Source organism: Suricata suricatta, chromosome 9, assembly GCF_006229205.1.
Source record: "Suricata suricatta isolate VVHF042 chromosome 9, meerkat_22Aug2017_6uvM2_HiC, whole genome shotgun sequence".
NCBI classification, from domain to species: domain Eukaryota; kingdom Metazoa; phylum Chordata; class Mammalia; order Carnivora; family Herpestidae; genus Suricata; species Suricata suricatta.
The window spans coordinates 72,729,768-72,751,057 of NC_043708.1; the positions used below are offsets into that span (position 1 = coordinate 72,729,768).

At 34.9% G+C, this 21,290-nt stretch overlaps 2 protein-coding genes across 3 annotated transcripts; both read left to right on the forward strand.

Annotated features, from left to right (window-relative positions):
* Nucleotides 1–356: 356 nt before the first annotated feature.
* LOC115302077 (olfactory receptor 4N4) lies at nt 357–1,283 on the forward strand. The gene has a single exon (XM_029952075.1). It carries the CDS (start codon nt 357–359, stop codon nt 1,281–1,283), a length of 927 nt encoding a protein of 308 aa, XP_029807935.1.
* A 15,041-nt stretch (nt 1,284–16,324) lies between these two features.
* On the forward strand, nt 16,325–20,800 carry LOC115302079 (olfactory receptor 4N2). 2 transcript variants are annotated; one of them, XM_029952078.1, is made up of 2 exons: nt 16,325–17,226; nt 20,794–20,800. In XM_029952078.1, exons 1-2 carry the CDS (start codon nt 16,325–16,327, stop codon nt 20,798–20,800), a joined length of 909 nt encoding a protein of 302 aa, XP_029807938.1. The 2 variants fall into 2 exon arrangements, with proteins under 2 accessions (XP_029807938.1, XP_029807937.1); XM_029952077.1 differs by lacking the exon at nt 20,794–20,800 and having other exon boundaries at nt 16,325–17,248.
* Nucleotides 20,801–21,290: the final 490 nt, after the last annotated feature.

The following is a 21,290-nucleotide window of genomic DNA, read 5'->3' on the forward strand; positions in this document are numbered from 1 at the left end:
AAACTTGAAGAACTTGATAACTGAGGTTAAGTTTTTGCTCAGTCAGAAATATTTTCTTATGCCTCATGCAAATCATAAATAAGTCAGGGCGGGGGCATTGCAGAGTCCCATGTGAGAGAACAGTTAAATAGCAGCACAGGAAGGACTGAAGAAGCAGAAGAGTGTGACTTCAAGACCAGGGTGTTGGCAAATATGAAATATAGAAGAATAAAGGTTAGGAAAAAATCCATAGGTTGTGGGGCAGTGATGGTGTAACAGACATGGCATACATCACTTTTAGTTTGAAAAGAACTATGATCTAGATGCAAGAGATGGGAGTAAACTCTTTATTCCTTGATGTTCTGTAGGCAGAAAAGATGGAGCTAGAAAATAGCACAGCGGTGAAAGAATTCATCCTTCTTGGTCTGACCCAGTCCCAAAATATTCAGCTCCTGGTCTTTGTGCTGATCTTAATTTTTTATCTCATCATCCTCCCTGGAAATTTCCTTATCATCTTCACCATCAGATCAGACCCTGGCCTCACAGCCCCCCTCTACTTCTTTCTGGGTAACTTGGCTTTCCTGGATGCATCCTACTCCTTCATTGTGGCTCCCAGGATGCTGGTGGACTTCCTCTCTGAGAAGAAAGTAATCTCCTACAGGGGCTGCATCACTCAGCTCTTTTTCTTGCACTTCCTTGGAGGAGGGGAAGGGTTACTCCTTGTTGTGATGGCCTTTGACCGCTACATCGCCATCTGTCGGCCTTTACACTATTCCACTGTCATGAACCCTAGAGCCTGCTATGTCTTGCTGTTGGCTCTGTGGCTTGGAGGCTTTGTCCACTCCATTATCCAGGTGGCCCTCATCCTTCACTTGCCCTTCTGTGGCCCAAACCGACTGGATAACTTCTTCTGTGATGTGCCTCAGGTCATCAAGCTGGCCTGCACAGACACCTTCATGGTGGAGCTTCTGATGGTCTTCAACAGTGGCCTGCTCACCCTCCTGTGCTTTCTGGGGCTTTTGTCTTCCTATGCTGTCATCCTCTGCCGTGTACATGGGTCTGCTTCTCAAGGGAAGAGCAAAGCACTCTCCACGTGCACCACTCATATCATTATTATACTTCTCATGTTTGGACCTGCCATCTTCATCTATACTCGCCCTTTCAGAGCCTTACCAGCAGACAAGGTAGTTTCCTTCTTCCACACAGTGATCTTTCCATTAATGAATCCTGTGATTTATACCCTTCGCAACCAGGAAGTAAAATCCTCCATGAAGAGGTTATTGAGTCGGCATGTGGTCTGCTGAATAAATTTTATAATAAGTCAAAAAAGGGAATTCTTGCTATAAATCATACATTCATTTACAAGTAGTTTTTCACAGAGTACCTCCCATTCGGCAGGTACTATTGTAGGCAATGAGGGAGAGTTTTGCATAATTAGAGAATAAACTTGGTATGCTTAAAGAATATAAAAGAAACACCTGAATGGTTGAAACATGATGAGTAATTTTGAGAGATTTAAGGGTTACATTTTATATGACTGTAAGGGTCAAATCACTAAGGTCTGTTAGGCTAAGATAAGGAATTTTATTCTATTCTAAATACTGTAAAAATACATGTTAATATTTTAACAAGAAAGTCACTCATCCACAATTTTCTTCTGTGGTTTAGAACAACATCAATATTCTGGGCAGAGATCAATAAGCTATAAAACTCCCTAAGAGTTAAATGCTTTTCTGCAGACTTGTTTTGAAAAAGTTTCTCTACCCACTTTCCCCTCTTTCTCTATACATGATTCTCTTTAATGTATATACTTATTTATCCCACCCCGAATTTTCTTAATGGGTATGAAAGGAAGGTAATTGGTTTTATAGAAAAATGTCATGAAATTATTTCATTTGACTCTTTTTCAGAGCTTCATGATTATTACTAATGGGTTTTTACAAATCTTCCTTTTATGTTAAACCTTGCCCTCTGTGGTTTTACTCATTATGATATTGGTAATTATTTGCTACTATAGAGTCTATTGGAGATTACATAAATTGCTTTATTATTTTAAATACAAGGGGGTGTAATGTGGGAGATTAGGTACATGTAAAATCTTTGAAGGGATAGAACACTATTTTCTATGCTGGCCTTCCAGACATGATTGCCAGAAAAACAGTGTAAAACTAGCCTGCCAAGTGATCTACCCCTACAATAATCAGGAGACTGGGGAAATCTATTTTCCAGTTCTTGACTGAAGGCCTATATCTAAATTAGCCATGGTCTGGGATCAGGAGGATGATCTAGAAGATCTTTAATGTTATCACCTCTCCAATTAATTTTTTTCAGACTCAGGTTTTATATAAGCACATTTGATAGTCTGAATTTGGAACCATAGATATAAAGGTTCTAGAAGAACCTGTTTGTATGTTCTCAGATTTATAAGAAAACAGAATAAAACAATGCCAATAATGGTAAAATGTAGGATAATAGTATTATAATCTTGGAAGTGAGAAAGGCCACTGAAGTAGGATATAAAAATAGTAAATAAAAAGAAAAAATTATATTTGACATATTAGGAATATATATGTGTAGGCAAAAGGTAAAAAGAAAAACTGCTGAAAACCTGTTTACCACATATGGATGGACAGATTATTTTCTCAACAATTATAGAGGCTTGCATGGACATTGAATTGAATATTTCCTTCCTACTCCAGGATTGTACAAGGGAATATCCATGCATAAAAATTAAAATAAAAAAGCTATTAACTAAAGAATATAAATGATAAAGTGAATTCACTAATACATAAGGAATTTCAGTAAATGAATATGAAATAGATCATACTTAGAAGGAAACTAGAAAGGGGGAATTGAAACCAATACAGTTAATTAACAAAGGAAAAAATGGAAAAGCTTATAAACATAATTTTATTCTCAAAAACAAATAATGAGAATACAGACTACTGATTCTGATTAGCTTGTAGAAGAATGATGCTCATGTATTATCAATAAAAAGACAATTGCAGAAATAAAAATTTCTAAAAAAGAGTGGATAAAGCAAGGAAACCTTATTACAGAGATCCAGAGAGGGAAAAAGTTCGTTTAGATGAGCAGAGAGCTATGGCAGGTTACATATCTGTGGGTAAGTATCTGGTCTGGGTATGGGCACATGGAGGAGTGATCATGCCATAGATTGAGTTATTTCATAGAGATGAGGAAAAAGCTCTAAGCTATTGACAGATTAGAATCTGAAAAAGCCCCAAATGCAAAAATAAATAGCTTAAAAATTTCTTCCACTATCCCCACTGACAACTATACCAATAATTTGCTCAGAAGAAGGGCAGTGGAAGAATAAATGAAGATTAGAGGGGATTTGAATAATTTTAGCCATTATTGTAGTGCTTGGGCATTAATGTGTATAGAGATGAATCCTAAGGAAAATAAAAATATCTGAATTGTGGCTTAAACTCCTCCCAGATCCAAGTAACAACAGGATAAAATATCTTGGTAGCAGTTGGTAGATGTTGGAGGTACAATTAATTTGAACTAAATTCAGTTTAATTAAAGATGATTCCAAGTCTCAGCTCCCTTAGACCTTTGAAAGAATATGAATGATCAGATCCTCATTCTAACTTTTAGACAGAGGAAAAGGATTGAACTTTCTGAAGAACTAAGAAAAATAATATTAAATACTACTCTTCATCTCCCATTGAATTTTTATAGAAAGTATTGGGACTATCATTTAAAAATTCAGAGCTATGTCAAGAAAATAAAACAGGGAAGAGTATCTCTAATAGAAAAATATTGATAGACAAAAACTACCAGTTGAACCATATGATGTAATTATCAGATAAAAACTTTAGAAAACTATTATAAATATATCAAATAAGTTGTAAATGGATAAGTAGATGAGGATTTCAGGAAAGAAATGTAAACTCTAAATGGATGTGCTAGAACTGAAAACAACAATATTTGAAATTTAAAATAATTCCTTAGATGAGCTGAATGAAGAGCATTATAGACAATGCAGACAAAATGACTGATTGTTAAGGTAGGTTATTAGAAACAACCCAAACTGAAGTTCAGCAATAAAAGATTAAAAATGTTAATAGTGTTAATATACTTTGGGGCAATAGCAAATAGTAAAATACATGTGTAATTGGGATTCCAGATGAGGAGAGAGAGAGAATGGGATAGGAAAAGTAACTGCCAATAATTCATATCCAAGAAACTCAGCAAAATCTAAACAGTGTAAATACAAGTAAGACCACAGTGTAATAGACGCTAACCAAAGAAAAGAAAATCTTAAAAGCAACAGAGGAAAAAAGACAGTTCAGAGGAGTGACAAGAATGGTGGTTGACCTTTTATCAGAAACAATGGACACCATGTCAATGGAATAGAATTTTTAAAGTTCTTAAAGAAGAAAAACAAACTGTCAAGCTAGAATTCCATATTTAGTGAAAATAAACTTCAAAAACAAAGGTGTAACAGGTATTTAATATTCACAGAAGCTGAGAGATAATGTGTTGACAGCAGACCCATACAAAATGTCATAATAAAGGAAAATTCTTCATGTAAACAGAGAACATGTCAGATGGAAACTTGAATTAATGAGAATGAATGAAAAGATCTGGAAATGGTAAAAGTGTATAAATACAGCAAGGAGTATTTTTACTTTGTATTATTTACTTTATAATTAACGTCTTTAAAATAATAAAGTACTGTGGGGCTTATAACATTTAGAAGTAAAATATATAATAACAATAGCATGTAGGACTTAATGGAAGATAAAATATTTATATATATTTTTGTAAATTACTTATACTCTTCACAAAGTATCTTTGAATAATAATTTGAAGTGACCGGTAAGCTATAGATGAGTCCTGTAATCACTAGAGCATCCACATATTTAAAAATAATACAAGGAGATTTAATTAGATAACCTTTTAGGAAAGAAAATGGAATATTAACATTCAATACAAAAGAAGGAAGGAAAGAAATGCAAAGGAATGATGAAGAAGAATAGGGCAGATAGAAAACAAATACCAATGAACTCAAATATCAACAATAATATTAAATATAAATGGACTAAATATGCCAATTAAACAATTTTCAAACTGCATAAAAGAGCAAGATTCAAGTATATGCTGTTTGTAAGATATCAGTTCTTAAATGTAAAGACCCAGATATATTTTAAGTATAAGGATGGAGAATGATATGCCATATGTGATGTTTAATTTTATGGATCAACTGCCTATGGGGTCCCCAGATTAAATATTATTTCTGGTGTGTCTGTGACAGTGTTAGTATTAGCTTAGTATTTGAATTGGTGGACTCAGTAAAATAGATTGCCCTTCCCAATGTGGGTGGGCATCATTTAATCCATTGAGGGCCTGAATAGAAAAAAATAGAAAAAAAAGCAGAAGGAGGAATTTGCTTTTTCTTTCTTGCTTGACTGATGGAGCTGGGACATTTCATTTCATCTCTTCTAGCCTTTGGACTGGAATTTATGCCATCAGTTCCCCTTGTTCTCAGGCCTTTGAACTTGGACCAAATGACACCACTGGCTTTCCTGGGTCTTCATTTAGCAGAGGACAGATTGTAGGACTTCTCCAGTTCCATAATCTCATGAACCAATTCATTATAATAAACCTCTTGCTCTCTCTAATATGTATCTAACTATCCTACTATTCTGTTTGTCTGGAAAACCCTCATGCACCCTGCCAACATTAATCACTTCATGGTATAGCTGTATGAATAACAAAGTAAATTTCACAGACCTAGAAGTGTTATTAGGTATTTATAAAAGAAGTTCATAGCAATAAAAAAAAGGCAGTTCTTCAGGACATAATAATCTTAATGTGATTCCTCTAGCAACAGAACTTAAAAATTTATGTACTAATACAGACATACCTAAGTAAAGAAATGGAGAACTGAAAGTCATAGATTGAAATTTTAATAACTTCTTTGAAAGTTGATAGAAAATGTGATAAAAAATCAGTAGGGGTATAGAAGAGTTGAACAACACTAGAAACAAACTTAACCTAGTTGCTATTTATAGAGTATTGCACCCAATAATGAGGAATACACATTCTTTTCAAGTGCACATGGGCATTTGCCAAGAAGACCATATGCTGGCCTATATAAAAAAATCTCAGTATATTGTATACAAAATATATTCTCTGACCATAATGGAATTGAATTAAAAATAATTAGGAAAAAACTGTGTACATTTCTGAATTAAGTCACACACTTCTAAATAACCCAATGTTTACAAGAAGAAATTAGAGGATTTTAGAAAGTATTTTCCATTTCATACTCCATGGTTTTTAAGAGTTTGTGTAGAATCAGTATTAATTCTTCAATAAATGTTTGGTGGATTTCATTAGAGGAGGTATCTGGATCTAATGTTTTCTTCATGGGAAGATTTTAAATACAAGTTGAATTTCTTTAATAGATACATTGCTATTCAGTCTACTTCTTCTCGAGTTAGCGTTAGTAGTTAATGCCTTTAGAATTTTGTACATTCAGTTGAAGTATTAAATTCATTGGTATAAATTGCTAATTTCCTTAATATTTTTTATTTTTATCATATCTACAATGATATTTGTGATATTGATATTTTTGTAATTGTTTTTTTCTCCTTGACTATTCTAAAGTTTTATGAATTTGGTTGTTCTTTATAAAGAACTAGCTCTTGGTTTTATTTATTTTTCTCTATTATTTTTCTCAATTTCTTATATTTCTTCTCATGTCTATGTAATTGCATTCCTTCTTCCTTGTTTGGATTTTATTTCCTATTGTTTTCTAAAGGGGAAGATTAGACTATTGAATCAAACCCTTTGTTATAAACCTTTTAAATATATTCAGTTGATTCAACACATTTCCCTCTAAGCAATGCTTTATCTGTATCTTGCATATGTTTATATGTTGTGTTTTCATTTTCATTCAATTCAAAATACTTTCTAATCTCTAGTTTGACTTTCTTACTCATGGTTATATAGAGTGTATTTTTTTCCTGAATATTTGGGAATTGTCCTGATATATTTCTAGTTCTATTTCATTGTGGTCTAAGATTATATTTAGTATTACTTCAATTTTAAAAATGTGTTGAAATTTGTTTTAGAGGCATCTGGGTGGCTCAGTCGGTTGAGTGTCTAACTTCGGCTCAGGTCATGATCTTGCTGTTAATGAGTTCGAGCCCCAGGTCAGGGTCTATGCTGATATCTAGCTTAGAACCTGGAGGCTGTCTTCAGATTCTGTGTCTCTCTCTCTCTGACCCTCCCCTGTTCACATTGTCTCTCTCTCTCTCCAAAATAAATAAAACATTTTAAAAATTAAAAAAAATGTTTTATATCCCAGATTAAAATCTGTCAGATTAAGACCTGCCCATGTTGGATGCCATAATAAATTCTGAATTTTAAATGTAACAGTATACTTTTGAAAAATGAACTTAGTCTGGTGATGTAGCTACAGGATACATATAAACAACCTACAGACAAATTGTAAATTTCATCAAGTCATCTAGATATATTCTCCACTTAGAGTGTAAAACAGCAGTCTCATGGGTATTTCCTGAATTTCCTTTTGCTGAATTATAAACATAATCAAATATAACCACTCTTAGCAATTACCCTGTTTTTCCAATCTTACCACTTACTAATTCTGCACATGTGCAGTTTTGATTCTTTGATGCCTTTGCACATTCTGTTCTCTCCTTTTACCACTTTCTGGTAAATATTTTAATCAAGACTCAGCTGTAATGCTTCTTCCTTCTTGAAATATTTCTAATGCCCCACTTCTATTTGCTCTTGTGATACTCTAAGTACAGCTCTTTTATAAAACATCTCATGATTTAAATTTTATGTGTATTATTCACAATTTTCTGCCTTGAAGTTAGTGTTTGTCTTATTAATGTTTTTTTCATCTCTTGGCACAGTGACTCACTCCGGTAGACTTTCAATAATGGTTGATAAGAGAATGAGTGATTGCATACATTATTTTTTTACTGTAAAAAGCAGAATTGGAAATTTTGAAATGAGAGACAATATAGAGTTTTATATAATGTGATTATGTTAATATCAATAATTTTAAAAATGACTGGTAGAAAGAAATTGATGAGAAATACACACAATAGGGAAAAGGTCAGAGAGTGTATATAATATTTTGAGATATATTTTCCACAATTTTCAACATGAATAAGCTTAAAAATTCTAGAACTTATACATCAACATATATATTATATGCTTACATATTTTATATCTATATATGGATATCTCTTATCTATCTATAGATATATAGTTTTAAATACCTGTGAAGTACTGACTCGTGTGCTGTTATTAAAATGTATTCCAATAATTCCCTATTTTGGAATGTTTATCACATTTGTTTATTAATAGGGAGAAAAGAATATGCAGTCCATTTGCTTATATATGCATAATGCTTTTGGGAAGATACACAAAGAATAATAGCTATTTCCTATTATGAATTGTGTGTGTGGGGGAAATATAGATGGGGGACAAGGATGGCAAGGAATCTTCTCTGTGTATAATTTTTCTCACTATCTTGGCACCCTGGCCTATTTTCTGTTCCTCAGCACACCAGATGGATCAAGCTATCTATCCGTCTATCTTTCTTTCTTTCCCTTTCTTTCCTGTTTTTCTCTTTCTTTTCTTTCTCCCTTCTTTCCCTCCTTTCTCTCTCTCTTTTTTTAAAGCATATTTATTTATTTTGAGTGAGAGAGCATGTGAGAGGGAAGAGCAGAGAGAGGGAATAAGAGAGAATCCCAAGCAACCTCCACACCATCAGAGAGGAGCCCTATGTGAGGCTTGAACCCACGAACCAGTAGACCCGAGCAGAAATTGAGTCAGATGCTTAACCCACTGAGCCACACAGGCATCCTCAGATCTTTCTTTTTGGTGGCTTCTTTCTAGAATGACTTTTTTAGACATTCCCAGCTCACTCTTTTGAAACTGCCTCAGAAATTTCTGCCCTGACCACCATGCCATCTAAAATAGCAGCCTCTTTCACCAACACACTGTTATATTTTCTGTGGTAACCTAATGTTGAAGAGACCACTAAAGCCAAATTGAAGTGAGGCAAAACTTTATTTATGGCGGGACCAAACCTGAATTCCAGATGATAAGGAGCAGAGAATGGCCCCAACATTTGATACATTGAGATTATATAGACATACATAGGATTCTGTGATAGCCAATTACACGGTGGCATGCCAATCACCAGTTTTGGTGAGAACCTCTCAAGATTGTGACATGCCGATCACGATCACCAGTTTTGGTGGGAACCTACCAAGTTTATTCTTTGTTCTAAACGACTAATCATAGTGGGATAGTGACTAAGCCATTTTCTGTAGGCGTGGCCTTGATCAGACAACAGAAAAGGGGGGGGGACAGTTTACAACAAAAGATTCAGTAAGTTAACCCATTACTTTCCAGAGGGAGTTAACCCATTACATTACAAAATAAGTTCCTATTACATTCCAGAAGAGGTTAACCCATTATATTCTGTAAGAAGTTTAACTTATTACATTCTATAAGCTGGCCTCCAACATTTTCGTTATAACATTCATTATTATCTGATGTTTTCTTTTCTGCTTTTTGTTTATTGTCTGTCTCCCTGCGTTAGAATGTAGAATTCCAAAGAACATGGTTGTTGTTATTAGTCTTGTCTGTACTGCATTGCTGACACTTAAAATACTACCCGGCTCAGGGTAGTAATTTTTGAATTCGGTACAGAAACTAAGAGAGTGTCAAAAAACTCAGCATTAAAGATAAATAGTTCAGTATCTTAATATTAAAAAATGCCCCATTTGTAGGTGGAGAAACAGTGTGAGAAAAGTGGTATTTTTTTCCAAAGCCATGGAACATGTATAAATTGGAGCCAGCATTATATCCTTAGCTTTCGCTTTCTGCCTAGCAATCTTTTCACTATATTGGCCTATTTTCGTGTATATGATTGTTTTTAATGTTTATTTTTTAAAGAGAGAGAGAGAGCGTGCGCACATGCATGCAGGAGTAGGGGAGGGGCAGAGAGAGAGAGGGACAGAGGATCCAAATCAGGCTCTGTGCTGACAGCAGAGAGCCCCAGATCACCCAGCTTGGACCACCTACTGACCCCCCATGTACATATGATTTTTTGATCACGCATATTAGCTATATAATATCTGAAGTCAACCTGAAGATACAACTTTTGAACATGTTTTTGTTTTCAAGTTGTAAATCTAACATGATAAGGCTTTCCCAGCTGGCTGGGTTAAAAAGCCTCCATTCTGAGAACTAGCTTAGATATTCAGATTAATTTTATCTTATATATTGGGTGAATATGAAGAAGTGAGAAAGTCCCAGATTATGTTTATAGTTACAGAAAAATCACATCTTTTTAGTGTTTATTTATTTTTGAGAGAGAGAGAGAGAGAACACAAACAGGGGCAGAGAGAGAGGGAGACAGAATCCAAAGCAGTTTCAGGCTTTGAACTGTCAGCACAAAGCCCAACATAGGTCTTGAACTCAGGAATCATGAGATCATGACCTGAGCTGAGGTAGGACACTTAACCAACTAAGCCACTTAGGTGCCCGGGAACTGTTACCTTTTAAAGAGTCTTGTGTGGCAGGCATCTAACTTGTTTCAAGATAGGGCTGTTACAATACAATTATAGATATAATTATCTTTATATTTATTTCTCCTTTCTCTGTTTTCCTGTCCTATATTTTGATCATTTTAACTTTCTTTTTATCTCTTTTTTCTCTCCTTTTTCTTTTCCTACTTTTCACACTGTGTTTTTGAGCTGAAAATAGATTAGGACAAATACATATTTGATTATGGATTGTATTTAGTTTACAAAAGTGTGTATTCAGTTTTTCAATTGTAAAGTTACTCATAAACTCAGATTTCTCTTTAAAGCAAAACAGTAAAAACAACCAGATATCAAAAGGAAATTAAGCTGCATTTAGTTGCTCTGACCTTTAATTTTTATTTCAATAATCTTCAATGGAAAAAACAACAAGTTATTTACTTTTGTTTTTGCCAAGCAGAGTAAAAGTGAATAAACAAAAAATATTGAGATCATGACAGATCTTTTCCCAGCGTATTTGGTAAGTCAGATGGGAAATGGTCTATCTTACACTGAACAGCTCTTTTCTCTAAGAATCATGCCTTCAGAGTCTTCACGAGCACTTCTCTCTGCTCATGTCTTCATCACAGCAATGTGCTGAATCTTACAAGCTCAGAATGATTTGGCCACACTGTTTGCTTTCAGGGTCAGGTCACGGTGATGCTAGACAATGAGTAAAGCACTTGCCCTGAGTGTGAAATCTAAGGAAGTAACAACAACAAAAAAACCCCTACCAACTTAGTAATAAAGAATGTTTTAATTAATATTTAAACAAAATCAAAGTTAATTATAAAAATCCATGATGAACAAAATAAATTCCAAATAATGTCATGCTGGGCCATACTGGAATCTCATGGAAAGGGAAAAATCTGTAATTTTTATGTCTTTATTAAAAAATTTGATTGTTCTGTTCATAATTTTCACATTTAAAAAAAATATTATACTAAAATATTTATCTTGATTATCAAAGTTTTTGGTACCCTGGTAAAGTTTGTGCCTAAGGCAAATACCTCACTTTCCTCACCCTCTCATTCTGGCCTAGCTTGCTTTCTTGATATATGTATATATATGTCACATACATATGTATACATTAATAATCTCTCATTTACATCTTTTCATTTTTTGAATGCTAAGATATAAATTTTTCTTAACCACTTTACTTTTGTCCCAATAAATATGCTTCCAAATAGGGCTTATTATCTCATTCACTGATAGAATTTTGGTTTTAAAATTCAGAATTTACCCAGTGTGGCATTATGTGATTCATTTAAAAATATTTATCCTTTACAAAGCTCTGGTATTACCCCATGCATAATTTAGTTGACATTCTAATAGCTCCCTATGGAAATATTCAGTAGAGCTGTGGTAGTCTCAAGTGTCCAAAGCAGTTTCTCCACTGCATCACAAAGAGTTAAAGGAAGTTTCAAAAGCTAAGGTCCCTATGTGAGAACAAGTATTTATGAACAATAAGAATGGTCAGTTAATGTTTCTATCGGGAGAGGAAGGATGGCTACTTTGTGAGAATTTCCTAAAACCCTTGCAGACTCAAATTTCAGGGGCTGGGAGCAGTATTTGTATTTACAAGAAACAAGCAGGAGAGGACAATAGAGAAGGTATACAACTATTCCACTGCTTCATCTGCTGCCTTGGAATACAATGGAACAGAGGTCAGATTTACAGTAGGAATAGAAGAGGCAAAGGCCTAAATTCAGCAGTGTGACATTTTCTACCCTCTCCCCTAATACATCTCCATATCTCTTGATGCTTAGAATTACTTTAATGGTGGACAAAAACTTTCATTCTCTTGTCATAGTAAAGTGAAATTATCAGTAACTTTCAGAGAATTGACATTTGATGTTAAAACCAAGGAGCATATAAATGACTGATATGTTTTATTTTCCTTATAAAGTACAGATGGAAGGGAGGAAGATACAGAAAGTAAGGTTAAAGTCTCCAGGGGAAAAACTTAATAGATTTTATCATTTTTCAGATTAGCCTGATATCTTAACTTCCATACTCAACATATTTGAGTTTCTTCTATTGCCTGTGGTTCCATTATTCATCAACATAAGGCTAGAACAGAGAGAAAGCCTGTAAAACTGAGAAAAGCTTGATCTACAAATTACGGACTGCATTGAAATTTTACACGAAGGTTTTACTGCACATCCACAATTTCTTCTATTAGATTTTTGCAGCTACTGTCAACCACAGTTTACCCTGCATCCATTGACAAAGGATCTCATGGCAATATGTCCATTCAGCAGAGCTACCTCTTAGCATTTGCAGATGTGCAGAGTTAACTTTGGTTTAAACACACTGGAATAAGTTACTTATTATTACTGTTATCATCTCATTTGATCTTTCTGTCCCTGTCAGACAGAAGGAGTCAATACATTGTGTGATAGATGAAAATTCGGCCTTCTGAAAGCTGGGTGACTTTCCAAGGGTAATACATTTAGTGAATTGCTGAGCCAACACTTACTCATATCTGGAAGGCAGCTATGCTAACCACTATACCACCAACGCTCCGGCAACTTACTCGTATCTGAAAAGGTATTAGAATCATATGAAAGGACTCCAAAGCAAGGATATTTCTACATTATTTATTACTTCCTAAAAAGCTAAGGAATTTAGAAGTAAGTTAATTTACCATGTCATTTCACTGATGAGAGAATTTTCTGGGTGAAGACCAATAGATTTGTTTTGTGCTTTATATAACCATCATTAGCACCAGTTATTAAACCTTTGATAACATTCTTCAACTTGATCTACATTTTTAAGAATATGTAGAACTTATTAATTTATACTTAAATAATTTATAAGCTTCAGCCAATATGTTGACATTCATTACACTCAAATTCTTGGAAACTTTGTTAAATATATTTATTTCATTAGAATGATATTAATGAAATTTCCTTTTATTAAAAAAGGTATAGCATTGTATCAGGTTCACTTCTATGCAGTAAAAATATACATGAGGGATGAGAAGTAATTAACAAGTGGTTCAGATTTAGTAAATTGTAAGGATACCATCCATTGAAGAGAAAATGGTTAGTACTGAAAAGTGACTTCTACGTTTTATTTTGTAGACCCACTGTTAAGAATGGAAGACGGTAGGAAGCTTATGTACTGCTCATTTTGTTTGAAAGAAAACAAAGTGTTTTGTTTCATATTTAATTTTAAGTTTTTTAAAGGTTTATTTTGAAAGAGAGAGAGTACATATGAGTGGAGGAGGGGAAGAGAGAGAGAGAATATGAATGAATGAATGAATCCCAAGCAGGCCCTGGCCTGTCAGGACAGAGCCTGACATGGCTTATGAGATCATGACCTGAGCTGAAATCAAGAGTCGGATGCTTAACTGACAAAGCCACCTGGGCACCCCTTGTTTTTAGATATAACGGCAAGAGAAGCATGGGATATAGTGGAGTGGCAGTGAACAAGGGGACAAGCAGCAAGAGTGAAAAAATTTCATAGAAAAGAACATGAATACATGCTAGGGAGAAAGAGGAGAAAATGATAAAGAAGCGTTAGACTTACAAAAAGCTAAGTAAATAGGGAAAGAAAATTAGGGGAAAATGAGTTCACTAAATTAAAAGGGGGAAAAGAAACCATAAACAAATTTATACAAATAAATTAGGAAAATGAAGCCTTGGTGATGAGTGAGATGGGTGAGAAGGAGAACAGAGGGACATTAGGAAGGAAGCATGAGTAAATGTTTCAAAGAGATGCGGAAGTAAGGCCCTTGGGTCTACACCTGGCTCCAGAGGCTGGTCTGACCACAGTTTGTGCTCCAGGCCTGCACAGTTTGTCTCTACCCTAAAAATAAGGGCAGTTCTTCTACCTCACCTTCCTACCTCTATAATATATCATCATTGCCACAGTGAGAAGAACCTATGAATTAGCTGAAATGGCAAGGAAAATTGGAGATAAGGTGGTAAGGATTTGCATTTTGACCCTTTTCCCAGTAATTGGCTAAAATAGGATATTTTTATTCTGAAGAGGATCATAATTTGTAGATTTTTTCCATAAATTTATTTCATTTTACCTAGAAAAATGCTCATCTCAAACATAGCTCTGCATCTATGCCAGCCACCATTTCAGAATTACAGGTGCAGAAGGCACATATATGAGAATGGGATATGGGATGAAGATCACATATTTCGGGTGGTGTGTAAATCCATCTGTTTAGGTCATAGTTGAAAAACAGAGATGAAAGAAAGGAAAGAGGCAGAGTAGAAGATCCTGTAACCCTGAATCACAAAGACCTTCAGAAATCCTCTGAGGTCTTAGAGATATCTTTAAACACACATCATGAAATAATACACTCTGAGTTTGTGGGATGAAAAAAACCTGAATAAGTAAAAGGTAGCTTTGTCTTACATTCTATGGTGTATTTTTTTTAATTTAAAGTTTTATTGTTGAGAGAGACAGAGCATAAGCATGGGGGGCGGTGGGGGTGGAGAGGGAGACACAGAATCTGAAGGAGGCTCCAGGCTCTCAGCGCTCAGCACAGAGCTCAATATTTGCTGTATTTTTCAGGAAAATGATGGAATGAGTGTTGAGACAAATGGCTGCTGAAATGTTGAAAAGTTAAGAAGTGAGCAGAGAAGGTAATTTGGAGAGTCCCCCCCAAAATTTTTTTTATAAAATTTTGTGCAGGTTCCACTTACCGTGTGTGTGTGTGTGTAGATGTATATTATGTATATATACTGATTGATATAGTGAAGTATGACTTTCATAAATTCCACCTGTGGCTGTGAGTAATACATGGAAAGCTGTGTATTATCCACTCTATTCAGCTCTGGCGATACCTAAAAGAGATATATTTTTAATATTTCCTAAAATATGTACCCTAACAATGCACTGTATAGATTTACTATTTTGGTTTTTTTTGTTTTTTGTATTTTTTTTTGCTTCTCTGTTTTCCTCTTCTTTCTTTCCCTCACCCTTCTCTCTTCCTGTCTTTCCTTTGTAACTAATGACTCATTAGCATTTTCTGTCAAAGATTTCCCCTTTCTTGGCACCCCATGTTCCACAGAACTTACTTAAAACAACTGTGTTAGTTAAATAGTATAGGGGAGCACTGGCATATATTACATTATATTTTTCTGTAGATCAGCAGTTTTCAAACTTAAAACATTTCATACCCATAACAAAACATTTTTTGAACATGGACCTTAAGTATATGCAATTAATTTATAAAGTATATATATACCTTGATACTAATATATACTATACATATTAAAAAATAGCATTTCAAGAGAATAAAATTAATATATAATGACTTGTTTTGAGAGAGAGAGAGAAAGGCAGAGAGAAATTCCCAAGGAAGTATCTCACTGTCAGCATAGAGCCTGACACAGGGCTCCATCACAGGATGAAATCAGGACCTGAGCCAAAATCACGAGTCAGATGCTTAACGAACTGAACCACCCAGGCACCTCAGGATGCCAGATTCTTAAAGTTGAGAGCAGTTCTATAGAAGCATATGGTTAAATGGGAATAAGAGTTGTGGTGTAAGAACAGTATTTTGTTTGTTAGTTTGCTTGCTTTAAATCTGGAGGTAATGAAAGGTTTAGAGTTTACCCAGGAAATTGGAGAGGGCTGAGACATATTTTTAGTTAATGTGATATATATGTCAAATATTTTTAGTTAGAGAAGAAGGAGGGTCTAGATGGAAGAAACAGTGATAACAATGAACTCTGTTTCTTGATGTACTGCAGACAGAGGAGATGGAAAATGACAACCGCACAGTGGTGAAAGAATTCATCCTTCTTGGTCTGACCCAGTCTCGAGATATTCAGCTCCTCGTCTTTGTCCTAGTTTTAATTTTCTATCTCATCATCCTCCCTGGAAATTTCCTCATCATCCTCACCATCAGATCAGACCCTGGCCTCACAGCCCCCCTCTACTTCTTTCTGGGTAACTTGGCTTTCCTGGATGCATCCTACTCCTTCATTGTGGCTCCCAGGATGCTGGTGGACTTCCTCTCTGAGAAGAAAGTAATCTCCTACAGGGGCTGCATCACTCAGCTCTTTTTCTTGCACTTCCTTGGAGGAGGGGAAGGGTTACTCCTTGTTGTGATGGCCTTTGACCGCTACATCGCCATCTGTCGGCCTTTACACTATTCCACTGTCATGAACCCTAGAGCCTGCTATGTCTTGCTGTTGGCTCTGTGGCTTGGAGGCTTTGTCCACTCCATTATCCAGGTGGCCCTCATCCTTCACTTGCCCTTCTGTGGCCCAAACCGACTGGATAACTTCTTCTGTGATGTGCCTCAGGTCATCAAGCTGGCCTGCACAGACACCTTCATGGTGGAGCTTCTGATGGTCTTCAACAGTGGCCTCATGACCCTCCTGTGCTTCCTGGGGCTTCTGGCCTCCTATGCTGTCATCCTCTGCCGTGTACATGGGTCTTCCTCTGAGGGGAAGAACAAGGCCATATCCACATGCACCACTCATATCATTGTTATATTTCTTATGTTTGGGCCTGGCATCTTTATCTACACTCGCCCTTTCAGAGCCTTCCCAGCTGACAAGGTGGTATCTCTCTTTCATACAGTGATTTTTCCTTTGTTGAATCCTGTGATTTACACTCTTCGCAACCAGGAAGTAAAAGCTTCCATGAGGAGGCTGTTTAATCAGCACATAGCCTAATTTAGGGGTGGAGGTGGGGGCAAGAAAATCAAGACCAGAGAATTTCATCTAAATTTAACTTATTTATTTCCAAGTTATTGTAATTATTGAGCATTTTCATTTTTGTTGGGACTATTTTAGGCACTGGGTGAACGTTATTGATGAAACAGGTAAAGTCACGGTTCTCCTTAAGGTACACTTTGTGGGAACAGATAACTATTATAGGCAGAAAATGAACAGACTGGTTTCAGGAAGAGCTACAAAAACTAAAAGAAAAAGAAAAAGATGGATGTATAGATAGATGTAGATAGATAGAGAGTGTGGAGTGAGTGTAATAAGTTTACTTGCCATCTTTAACCAGGGTGGTCTTCTGTATGTGACATTTTGGCTGTAATTAGATAAACTAAATAGTCAACCATGCAAACATCCTGAGGCAGAGCATTCTAGGCAGAGGGAACAGGTAGTGCATAAACCTAAAGTTTAGGTGATGAACTTGGTATATTTGAAGAATACAACAAAGTTCAAATTGACTGAGGTATAAGTGAATGTGAAAATAAAGTTTAAGGTAGTGTTCAACACATGAGTCTATGAAATGAATATAAAGAGGTGTTGTTCTTTTTTTGGCAATTATAATAAGACACCATTCTAAGACTTTAAGCAGCAAAATGGTTTTTTGAGTATAGTTCATATGCAGTGTTTAAGTAGTTCCATGTGTACAATACAGTGATTTAGTACATCTATATATTATGCCATCTCCAATACAAGTATTGCTGTCACTGCACATTATTACAAACCATTGACTATATTCCCTATGCTGTACTTATTATTCCCTTGACTTATTCATTCCATAGTTGAAAGCCTGTAACTCCTACTCCCTTTCACCCATTTTCCCCATCCTGCCACTGCCCTCCCCCGGCAACCATCAGTTTGTTCTCTATATGTATAGGTCATTCTGTGTTTTGATTCTTTGTTTATTCATTTGTTTTATTTTAGTTTCCATATACAAATGAAATCATATTGTATTTGCCTTTCTCTGGCTTTTTAAGTTTTTATTTAAATTCCAGTTAACATGTGGTGTAATATGCAATACAGTGATTCAACAATTCCATATAACACCTGGTGCTCATCACAGCAAGTGCACTCCTTAACCCCATCATCTATTTCATCCATGCTTCTAACCCAACCTCCCTTTGGTAATCTTCAGTTTGTTCTCTATAGTTAAGAGTCTTTTTCTTGGTTTGCCTCTCTTTCATTCTCCCCCATGCCACCCCCTTTGCTTGCTTGTTTTGTTTATTCCACATATGAGTGAATTCATATATTTGTCTTTTTCTGACTGGCCTATTTACCCAAAGAATAAAAAAATACTATTTCAATGGGATATATGCACCTAATGCTTATAACAGCATTATCAACAATAGTCAAACCATAGAAAGATCCCATATGTCCATTGACTGATTAATGGATGAAGAAAATGTGGTGTATACACACACACACACACACACACACACACACACTGGAATATTACTCAGCCATAAAAAAGAATGAAATCTTGCAATTTGCAATGACATAGATGGACCTTGAGTATATCATGCTAAGCAAAATAAATCTGTTTTTCTTAGCATAATACATTCTACATCCATTCATATTGTCACAAATGCAAGATCTTATCCTTTATAGCTGTGTAATATATATATACACACCCTCACATTATATATTATATACATAATGTTATATCTACATATATAACATGTATATGTTATACATTATACTATATATATAATATTTAATGTGTGTGTGTACATCTTCTTTATTCATTCATCTATAGATGGGCACTTGGGTTGTTCCATATCTTGGCTATTATAAATAAAGCTGCAATAAACATAGGGGTGCACTAATACTTTCAAATTAGAGTTTTCATTTTCTTTGGTTAAATACCTAGTAGTCAAATTACTGGATCATATGGTGATTCTATTTTTAATTTTCTAAAGGACCTCCATAGTGTTTTCCACAGTAGCTATACCAATTTGCATTCCTACCAACAGTGCATGAGGGTTTCTTTTTCTCTATCTCTTCACTAAAACTTATTATTTCTTTTCTTTTTATTCTAGCCATTTTGACAGGTGTGAGGTGATATATCTTATTGAAATTTTGATTTGCATTTCCTTGGTGATTAGTGTGATGTTAAGCGTCTCTTTATGTGTCTGTCATCCATCTGTCTTCTCTGGAAAATGCCTATTTAAAAAATTTGATTATTTGGTGTTGAGTTGAAGAAGTTCTTTATATATTTTGGATACTAATTCTTATTAGATATGTCATTTGCAAATATCTTCTCCCATCCAGTAAGTTGCCTTTTTGTTTTACTGATGGTTTCCTTCAGTGTGCTAAAGCCTTTTATTTTGATGTAGTCCCAGTAATTTATTTTCACTTTTGTTTTCCTTGCTTATGAAGACATAGCTAGAAAAACATTGCTACAGACAGTGTCAAAGAGATTACTACCTATGTTCTCTTGTAGCAGTTTTATGGTTTCAAGTCTCACATGTAGATCTTTAATCCATTTGAGTTTATTTTTGTTTATGGTGCGAAAAAGTCCAGTTTCATATTTTTGCATGTAGAAAATGCAAGTGTTGAAGAGACTTATCTTTTCTCCACTGTATAATCTTGGCTCCTCGTTGTCATAGATTAATTGACCATGAAGTGCAGTTTAATTTATGGGCTCCCTATTCTGTTCTAAATCTATTTCTTTTGTGGCACCTCTATACTGTTTTGATTACCACTTTGTAGTATATTGTTTTGAAGTCTGGGATTGTGATACCTCCAGCTTTGTTCTTTGTCAAGATTGCTTTGGGTTCTTAGGTAGTTTCATATAAATTTAAGAATTATTCTCATTCTATGAAAAATCATGTTGGTATTTTGATAGGGATTGCATGGAGTTTCTAGATAGTATTGGGTACTATGGTCAAGTTAACAACATGAGTTCTTCCAATCCATAAATATGATATATCTTTCCATTTGTGTCACCTTCAAACTCTTTCATCAATATTTTATAGTTTTACTCTATTTTACAGAGTATAGTTCTTTCACCTCCTTGATTTATTCCTAGGCATTTTATTCCTTTTGGTGCAAATGTAAATAGAATTATTTTCTTAATTTCTCTGTTAATTTGTTATTAGTGTATAGAACCACAATGAATTTCTGTGTATTAAATTTTTTTGGTGTTTATTTATTTTTGAGAGAGAGAGAGATCATGAACAGAGGAGATGCAGAGGGAGAGAGAGAGAGAGAGAGAGAGAGAGAGAGAGAGAGAGAGAGAGAGGAGAGAGAGAATCTGAATCAGGCTCCAGGCTCTGAGCTGTCAGCACAGAACCTGATGCGGGGCTTGAACTCACAAACTGAGAGATCATGACCTGAGCTGAAGTTGGATGCTTAACTGACTGAGCCACCCAGACACCCCTATGTTTATTAATTTTTTATATTTCAGGTTACTAAGTTCATTTATTAGTTCTAGTACTTTTTTTGGTGGAGTCCTTAGGGTTTTCTATAGTATGTTTAGTATATAGTATATGTAGTATATAGTATCATGTCATCTGCCAATTGTGAAAATTTAACTTTTTCCTTACCAGTATAGATGCCTTTTTTTTTTTATCTGTTTGCTGTGGCTAGGACTTCCAGTACTATGTTAAATAAACATAGTCCCTGATTTTAGTGGGAAAAAAAAATCTCTGTTTTTCACCATTGAGTATATTAGCTGTAGGTTTTTCATATATGGTCTTTATTATGTTGAGGTATCTTCTAAATTCATGCTGCTGAGGGTTTTTATTGTGAGTGATGTTAAATTTTGTTAAATTTTTTTTTTGTATCTATTGAGATGATCATATGATTTTAATCCTTCTTTTTATTGATGTGGTATATCATGTTGAGTGATTTGTGAGTATTGACCTATCCTTGCATTCCTGAAATAAATCCCACCTGACTGTGCTGAATGATACTTTTAATGTATTGTTGAATGTAGTTTGCTAATATTTTGTTAAGGTTTTTTTTTGGCAACTATGTTCATCAGAGATAT